At 50.9% G+C, this 9,336-nt stretch overlaps 1 protein-coding gene across 1 annotated transcript in view; it reads right to left on the bottom strand.

Moving 5' to 3' along the window:
- Window positions 1–6,446, bottom strand: part of LOC103582100 (cytochrome P450 4F11-like) — a gene marked incomplete at its 3' end in the record, with an annotated part of 10,726 nt that extends 4,280 nt beyond the window's left edge. Inside the window, exons 1-3 of the mRNA XM_008563783.1 lie at window positions 6,249–6,446; window positions 4,201–4,366; window positions 2,489–2,584 (exon numbers count right to left, since the gene is read on the bottom strand). Of these exons, the coding sequence (XP_008562005.1) occupies window positions 2,489–2,584; window positions 4,201–4,366; window positions 6,249–6,446 (460 nt within the window). The remainder of the gene's footprint in view (window positions 1–2,488; window positions 2,585–4,200; window positions 4,367–6,248) is intronic.
- Between the last annotated feature and the right edge of the window lie 2,890 nt (window positions 6,447–9,336).

Below are 9,336 nucleotides of genomic sequence, written 5' to 3'. Positions count from 1 at the left end.
TCTGACTAGCACACCTCCTCAGAAGAAGGACAGAGTGTGACCCCCGGAGCCAATATAATTACAGCAGCCTCTGCAGTGAACTCGTGTCTGGATTCTGCACAGATGGAGGGAATCTCTGCTTCCTGCTGCTCCTTCCCTCCTGGGGCCATCACTAAGTATCAAGGGTGCAACCCCAGGCAGAAGGAGAAGACACACTGTCTGCCTGCAGAGAGGCCCACATTGTCTCGAGAGAATGGATTTTCTCTGCTCATGCCTGAGTTGTTCCAGCTTGGGGGCAGCTACAGAGGGGGACTGTGGGCAGCAGTGTCGTCTTAGGGCTTGTCCCTGAGGCTGATGCACACATCCTGTCATATACTGTATGGCCCAAATGACCTCCAGTACCTCCCATGGGAAAGGTCTGCACACCAGAGACTTTCCAGCCTCCGCAGAACCTGGGGAGCAGAGGTGAGCTCTGACTGTCCGAGCTCTGACTGTCCAACAGGACATGGCTCCCACCAGTGGCACCTTCTGCACACCTGGTTCTGGGCATAGGGCATCTTGTCCACACTCTCCCTGATCGTGTGCACAGTCTTATCAATCATCCTTTTACAAATGACAGCAGGTTAACATCATAGGTCAAAGTCTGGAGGAGAGGGAGTCATAAGCATCTTCTGGAAGGGGAAGTGAGTGGACACCTNGGCCCTGTATGTGCAGTAGACCCTCTTCCCAGCTCCAAAGCTGGATAAGAGCAAAGAGGTCCCAATTCATGCTCTTCTAGGATGGCAGAGAGAAGGACCTGCAGGGTTGAGACCCAGACCTGGGCCCCGTGTTGAGCCTCCTCCTGGGCTCTCCCTGCATGTCCTTGACACATGACTGTTCAGGTCCCTCAGGAAAGGACAGGAAGGTCTTTGTCCATTTAGATCCACCACATTCACATAGGTTCTCCTTCATCAATTTTTCAGATAAAGAAACTGAGGCTCTGAACAATGAGATACCCATGGTCTGTCAGATAGTAAGTGGCATGCCTGAGATACGAGCTCAGGTCTGTCTGAAGGTAGAGCCTTAGTCCCTAACCACTGACTTGTTTTGTTTCCTTAACATAATAGCTCTAGAATATCCATGTCTGCCAAGACTGAGCAATCAGAGTCACTGAGATTGGATGAGGAATCGGTCCTTTGACCCAGGCTAAGATAATTCAACTGAATCATAGGACATTAATGAGAACTCTGGGGGAAAGGTGAGCTTTCCTATGGGAACTGAGCTTTCAGAGGTCGTCATTGGATACCATGAGGAAAGGGCTTCCTTGGAGGAAAAACAATACAGAGGAAAGTCAAAAGGGGAGAAGGATATAGTTTCCTAATGACATTGTTGGAGACCTGGATCCAACTGTACCTGAAGGTCACAATCAATATATGTCTTTGGTTTGCTTAGACCACATGTGATTGAGCTTCTACCTCTTACAACTGAAGGGGACCTCAGCAGCCAGAGAGAGCTAGGGACCTGCCCAGCAGGTCAGTTTGGTGTAAAAGCCATGCTCTCTGTGGGACATTGTTCCTTCCCCTGGCTTTTCCAAGGATGGGAAATGGAAGAGGTGAGAGTAAGGGCACAAGGCTGGGTTGTGGTCTTCTATTGAAGATTCTGGGGCCTGGAGCATGTGGGCAATGAACATACAGTGGACAAGCTAAAGAATGGGGTTAAAGGAACTGACCCACTAGAGGTGGACATCGTGGAACTAGCAGCCCAGATCACCCACCAGCTCCAAGCCCTCCTCATTGCTCAGGGTCTGGGAATGGACGAGGCTGACACCAGGCATGGAGGGGGACCTCAAATGCNTTGTGACAAGCCCTGCAATGACACAACATGCTCTGACATGAACCCAAGATGGCGAGCCATGACCTCAACCTGCCCACAGATGAGCTTCACATGAGATTAAAATATGAACCCTTCAAGGTTTCAGATGTGGTTCAGGTGTGATTTAGACTGGGCCTTAGATGTGACCAAAACATACCTTAAGACCTGCCTCAGAAAGACTCAAGTAATGTCCCAGACAACTCACAAAGGAATTCTGAGTCTCAGATCTCAGACGAGCCCAAACACGGCCCAGAGGAGAAAAGGTGCAGAACTAGCCAAGCTCAAACAGCACCTCAGACGAGAAGCAGATAGACCCTGACAAGCCCCAAATGCCCTTGGCCTCAGCATGCCCCACACTTGACCATCTCCATGTGATCCCAGGAGTAACCCAGGTGTAACCAGGTGTAACATGCGGCAGGTGTAATGAAGACACAGGTGTAGATACAAATGTGACAAGATGTGGCCACACAGCAGGTGTCACATGGACACATTCAGACATTGGTAGAGATGAGCAGAGGTCAGACAGGTGGGAGACCAGGTGAGGCAGAGGCTGTGACATCTCCACCACAGCCCCCACATCAGCACTCGGGTCACCCGACCAGCTGCACGCAGCCCAGAGACTTCAGGTGTGGGCATCCTGTGGCAGTGCAGTGTCTACCTGGAGCAAAGAGCATGGGCTTGATGTAGGTGGGGTGGGAGATACAGACGACCACATGCCAGGGCCCCACCCACAACCAGTGCACGCTCCAAAGGGCTTACCAGGCCCTGTGTGTACAGGAGACCCCCCGCCCAGCTCCAAATCTGGAGAAGAGCAAAGAGGACCTAATTCATGCTCTCCTAGGACAGTAGAGAGAAGGACCTGCAGGGCTGAGACCCAGACCCAGGCCCTGTGTTGAGTCTCCTCCTGGGCTCCCTCCCTACATCCTTGATCCATGACTGTTCAGGTCCTTCAGGAAAGGATAGGAAGGCCTTTGTCCATGTAGATCCACCATGTTCACCTGGGTTCTCCTTCGTCGATTTTTCAGATAAAGAAACTGAGGCTCTGAGCAATGAGAAACCCATGGTCTGTCAGATAGTAAGTGGCGTGCCTGAGATACGAGTTCAGGTCTGTCTGAAGGTAGAGCCTTAGTCCCTAACCATTGACTTGTTTTGTTTCCTTAATACAATAGCTCTGGGATACCCATGTCCGCTAAGACTGAACAATCAGAGTCACTGAGATTAGATGAGGAATCGGTCCTTTGACCCAGGCTAAGATAATTCAACTGAATCATAGGTCATTAATGAGAACTCTGGGGGAAAGGTGAGCTTTCCTATGGGAACTGAGCTTTTGGAACTCATCGTTGGCACCATGAGGAAAGGGCTTCCTTGGAGGAAAAACAACACAGAGAAAAGTCAAAAGGGGAGAAGGATACAGGTTCCTAATGACATTCTTTCAGACCTGGATCCAGCTGTGCCTGGAGGCCACAATCAATATATGTCTTTGGTTTGCTTAGACCTCATGTGATTGATCTTCTACCTCTTACAACTGAAGGGGACCTCAGCAGCCAGAGAGAGCTAGGGACCTGCCCAGAGTCATCCATCAGTTTGGTGTAAAAGCCATGATCTCTTTGGGACATTGTTCCTTCCCCTGGCTTGTCCAAGGATGGGAAGTGGAAGAGGTGAGAGTAAGGGCACGAGGCTGGGTTGTGGTCTTCTATTGAAGATTCTGGGGCCTGGAGCATGTGGGCAATGAACATACAGTGGACAAGCTAAAGAATGGGGTTAAAGGAACTGACCCACTAGAGGTGGACATCGTGGAACTAGCAGCCCAGATCACCCACCAGCTCCAAGCCCTCCTCATTGCTCAGGGTCTGGGAATGGACGAGGCTGACACCAGGCATGGAGGGGGACCTCAAATGCTTCCAATGCCCCTGCATCCCCTTCCCACTGCTTTGAAAATTTCTACTTATGCTTCCAACCCAGCTCCCACAACCCCTCCTCCAGTAAGCCTTCCAGCCTGCCCCATCAGGAAACTTGTTTCTGCTCTTAGCTGTTGTGGTCCATCTTGATCTGACCCATTTCTGGCCACATGACATTGGGGATGTCTGTCCAGTTTCATATCCTCAATATCAGGATTTCTCCTGTACAGGTTCTTGGGTGGAGGTGTTTGGGTACCTCAGTGGTGCCCAGAACACCAGGGCAGGGAGACAGAGGGAGATACAGGGATAAGACACTGAGATGGGGACTGGTGAATACATGCAAGAAAGAGGAAGATGGCTGAGAGAGGAGAGGGAAGGAGAGACCAGGGTCCTGCAGGGACTGCACAGAATCTTGGGGGTGGAAGCCATCGGGTGAGCCATGGCACCCACCACCACAAGCTCCAGTGGGTACCTGAGGCACTGATGACAGACCGGATGATGTCAGGGTGGCATAAACTGACGATGGGGAATATGGGGCCCATCCAGCTCAGAAACCCCTGAGGGTACGTGGACACCAGCTGAGTCAATTCCCTCATGCCCTGAGTCAAGTCTCTCATGCCCTGCTCTGTAGGTTGGACCTGCAAGCAAGACAAGATGGTCACCTCCTGTGATGGTTCATTGAAGGTGACAACTTGACTGAGCTATGGGATGCACAGGTGACTGTGAAACCTTATTTCTGTCTGTGTCTGTGGTGGTGTTTGCAGCAGAGGGCAGCATTTGAATCCATAGACTGGGTAAGGAAGATCCACCCTGCCCAGTGGAGTTGGGCATCATCCAATTCCTTGAGGACCCAGGTAGAAAATAAAGCCAGAGAAAGGGAGAATTTTCTCTCTCTTCTGGAGCTGGGACATCCATCTCCTACTACTCTCAGACATCAGAACTCCAGGTTCTGGAGCATCTGGACTCCAGGACTTATATCAGCAGCCCCAGGTTCTCAGTCTTTTCGACTCACAATGAGACACATCACCGGCTTCTCTGGTTGTCAGCATGGCGTGGGACTTCTCAGCCTCCATAATCATGTGAACCAATTGTCATAAAAAATCCCCTCTTCTCTCTCTCTCTGTACACATGCATGTGCGCGCGCGCGGTCAGACACACACACACACACACACACACACACACACTCTGAACTCTTCAAAAAGTTCAAGGAAAGATTCCTATTACCTTTCAATTCTATTTTTCTGTGAACTTTTTGAAGTATCATACACACACACACACACACACACACACACACACACACACATATGATGATGCGCCTGCATTCTGACTAGCACACCTCCTCAGAAGGAAGATAGAGAGTGTCCCCCGGATCCTCTATATTTGGTGCAGCCTCTGCAGTAAACTCGTGTCTGGATTCTGCACAGATGGAGGGAATCTGTGCTTCCTGCTGCTCTTTCCCTCCTGGGGCCATCACTAAGTATCAAGGGTGCAACCCCAGGCAGAAGGAGAAGACACACTGTCTGCCTGCAGAGGGGCCCACCTTGTCTCAAGAGAATGGATTTTCTCTACTCATGCCTGAGTAGTTCCAGCCTGGGGGCAGCTACAGAGGATACTGTGGGCAGCAGTGTGGCCTCAGGACTTGTCCCTGAGGCTGATGCACACATCCTGTCATATCCTGTATGGCCCGAATGACCTCCAGTTCCTCCCATGGAAAAGGTCTGCACACCAGAGACCTTCCAGCCTCGGCAGAACCTGGGGAGCATAGGTGAGCTCTGACTCTCCATCAGGACATGGCTCCCACCAGTGGCACCTTCTGCACACCTGTTTCTGGGCAAAGGGCATCCTGTGCATGTTCTACCTTATAATGTTCACACTCTTATCAGTCCTGACTTTCACAAATGACAGCAGGTTAACATCATAGGTCAAAGTCTGGAGGAGAGGGAGTCATAAACTTCTTCTGGAAGGGGAAGTGAGTGGACATCTTTTATCAGGTTGGGCAACAGGGCGCATTGGTACATCTTAGAGAGGAAGAGCAAGAAAAGAGGAAGGTGCCCTATAAAGGGGAGTGGATGGAAGACTGGCCACAGCTCCATTATGACCCAGCTGTGCTCATGTATGTGTGTGGTCATAGCTAATTTCTGAGGGAACACGGCAGCCCAAGGTGGGCAGATACAAGGAAATGGGCTGGGCAGGGGGCGTATCCAGGAAACTGCCCCATAGAAGGCCTCAAGTCCAACAGTGGAGAATGTGGGAACACCAGGGCTCCCTGCTCTGTCCAGCCCACCCCATGAGTTCTCAGAGGTGCACTAATGTAGGGAAGAAAAGAAGTAAATGGATCCAGAGCGGGCTGGGGAGGGGACAGCTGGTGAGAAGACTTGGGATGTTACCGCAGAGGTCAGAGTGAGCCACCTCCCTTCCTTCTCTGCTGCCCGGACCCCAGACCACCCCCTGACTCCCAGACTCCTGAGTCCCAGTTCTGGTCCTATGGGAAGTCCATGCACCCTGACACCCCACACTCACCAAACCCAGGTGACCCCAAAACCAGTTCCGTTTTGGGGGCTGAGGGAAACATTGGAGGCGGCGAGAGTTGTCATAGAAGGTGTAGGTCCAGGACAGGACACGAGCCAGGAGCCAGGTGGCTCCAACCAGCAGCAGAAGCAGCCATGGGGAGGCTGACACTGGCCCCAGGCCCAGCCAGGACAGGCTCAGCTGTGGCATCCTGCAGGCAGATGGGACAGAGGTGAGGACCTGAGGCCAAGGCAGCGCCACAGGAGCACCAGGGACAGTGGAGAGTGGCGGGGAAGTTGGGTGCTGGGGGCAGGGCAGGGAGGGCTCTGAGATAGTTCAAGAAGGACTGAGAACAGGGAGGGAGACCCAGGGAGATCCAGGGGAGAAGGCAGAGTGAGCTGGGAGAGGAGGAGAGAGAGAGAGAGAGGGGCAGGGAGAGGCTGATTAGAGTTCAGAAAGGCCCAGCCTGAATCACTGGGAGGTTGCCAGAAGCTTAGTTATCCACAAATCACCAGTCTCCTGGGCTCACTCACTCCCTGTGACCATCCCAGCTTAGGGCAGTGCTCCTTCCCCATCCTGAGCCAGGACTCCCCAGTCCCACTTCCCCCAGCCTGGCACCTGTCAGGACCAGCTTCTTACACAACCTCCTCTCTCTATCCTGGGAGGCTCGCCTCTGTCCTCTAATCTAGGGAAGGCTGCGGGAGGTTGGGGTGGGCTGGCTGGGCTGGGCCAGCCAATACCCAAAGGCCTGGCTGCCTGATCCCTGCCTGGGCAGTCAGCCAAAGCATGGGGCGGGACCAGCTGGGTGCAGAGGAGCAAACTCAGGGTGACACAGCTTGAGCACTGAACTGTCAGGACTTAGCACCTCCCCTGTGGGGCAGGGAGAAAGTTGGTCAAAGGTGAATCTAAGCCCCAAAGATTACAACGGCCCCTGCCCTCCAAGGGCAGGGTACAGCAGGTAAAACCAAGAACTTGAAAGTTCAGATGTCAGGTGGGCAGGGCCAGGCCATGACTCGTCCCAGAACATCTCCTGAGCTCGTCTCCGTGCATGTGCCGGGAGGATGTCGTGCACCATTTCTCGGTGCAGAATTAGGAGGCTGGGAGAAGGAAGCCACTGACTCCAGACGCACAGACTGGCAAGAGTTCAAGTTCTGCCTTAGGGCAGTGCAGGGCCCTGTTGGAAACATTTTTGCCAGGAGTAGGGACAATAACCCAGCCTCTCAAATGATTGCTCAGTTCAGATTCTGGGAATACAAAGGCCAGTTGGAAGAGCAAACCTGGAGGATGGGTTCAGCATCAGAGTTTACAGGACAGAGGGGAGGCGTGGGGGGTAAGTGGGAGAGGGGCTATGAGCAGACAGGGCCCAGGCAGGAGAGGGAAGAGCCAGGTGACCCTGAGTGGAGACCTCCTTTTGCCCCATCCGTGCTGTGACTATGGGCAGTGCCAGCCCTCCTGGGCTCAGGCTTCCCATGTGGGTTATGGGATGTTGGATGAGGGCCTTAGGGGAACATAGGAGGGAGCCCCCAAAATGGGGAGTGAAAGGACAGGGCTGGCCACTCGTACTTGCACTGCTGTGTGCGAGGACTCTACTTTGTGCAAAAGACTATGTCAAGTACTTCAACTATGTGTTGGGTACTCTGTATAAAGCACACCTGCTGTGTGCAGGGCAACTGTATAAAGCATATCTACTCTGTCCCAGGTACTCTCCATCAAGTGCCAGATACTCTATATAAATCCTGTCTACTGTGTGCCTAGTGCTCTACATAACATAAACTTTTGCGGAGTACCTCACATAAAGCATACCTACCTTGTGCCAGACGCTGTATAGAATGCATGCCTACTGTTTGTCTGATGTTCTACACCAGACAAATAGAGTACAGCATGTCTACTCTGTGCTTGCTGACCCATGTAAACTGGACCTACTTCATGCCAAGTACTCTACACAAATACTGTCTGCTGTAGTGCTGGGTGTTCTACATAAAGAGTGCCTACTCTGTGCCAGGTACTCCACATAAAGTGCACCTGCTTTGTGTCAGATGCTCTCCTCCCACATAATGCACATGACTTCCCTCTACCCTCCCCTCAACTCTTTGGTTCAGAGCCCCATGTGACAGCACACAAAAGAAGGAAGATGCCCATTTAACAGAAGGGCAAACTGAGGCTCAGAGAGGGCAAACTTCTAGCCCACGTTGCAGTGCTCAAGGGAACTTTCCTTCTATACCTAAGTTATTGAGAGTCTTTATCATGAAGGGATGATGAATTTTGTCAAATGTTTTTTCAGCATCTATTGGGATAATCATATGGTTTTCGCACTTGAGTTTATTGATGTCATGTATCACAAGCAAAAACCTGCACATGGATGTTTGCAGCAGCATTATTCACAATTTTCAAAACTTGAGAGCAACCATGAAGCCCTGCAATAGAGAAATGGATACATAAACTGCCACATCCAGAAAATGGAATATCATGCAGCACTTTTTAAAAATGAGCTATAAAGACAGGGCAGAAATTTAAATGCATATTACTAAGTTAAAAAATTGAATCTGAAAAAACTACATACTGTATGATTCCAACTCTGTGACTTTGTGGAAAAGACAAAACATGAGACAGTTAAAAGATCAGTGGTTGCCAGGGGTTGGGGAAGGAAAGATAAACAGGCAGAGAACAGGAGGGTTTTAGGGCAGTGAGACTATTCTGTATGAAACCATAATAGTGAAAACCTTTCAAAATATATTTGCCAAAATCCATAGAATGTATAACAATAAGGATGAATTCTGATGTAAGCAAGATGTTAGATGACAATGTGAAAAGAGGATGAAGTAATTAAGGCTGAGGCTTAAAGTGGAGTTGGGAGATTGTGAGAGGATTGTACTCACACCTGCTGAAGGTCCAGGCACAGGATGTTTCATATACTTGGAAAATGACTGAAGACAGTATCCACCCATCTTCAACATCTCTCAGCTGGAAGCACGTTAATTGACTAACCAGTCAGAATGGTTTGCAATGTTGGACTGCCCCCAAGAACAACATTTTGTGGAAATCCCCAATGAAAAATCTTTCCTGGGGCTAGCTGGTTAGCTCAGTTGGTTAGGCTGACTGC

This window comes from Galeopterus variegatus, unplaced genomic scaffold, assembly GCF_000696425.1.
Source record: "Galeopterus variegatus unplaced genomic scaffold, G_variegatus-3.0.2 Scaffold14894, whole genome shotgun sequence".
Lineage (NCBI taxonomy): Eukaryota > Metazoa > Chordata > Mammalia > Dermoptera > Cynocephalidae > Galeopterus > Galeopterus variegatus.
This window is presented reverse-complemented; position numbering and strand designations above follow the sequence as displayed.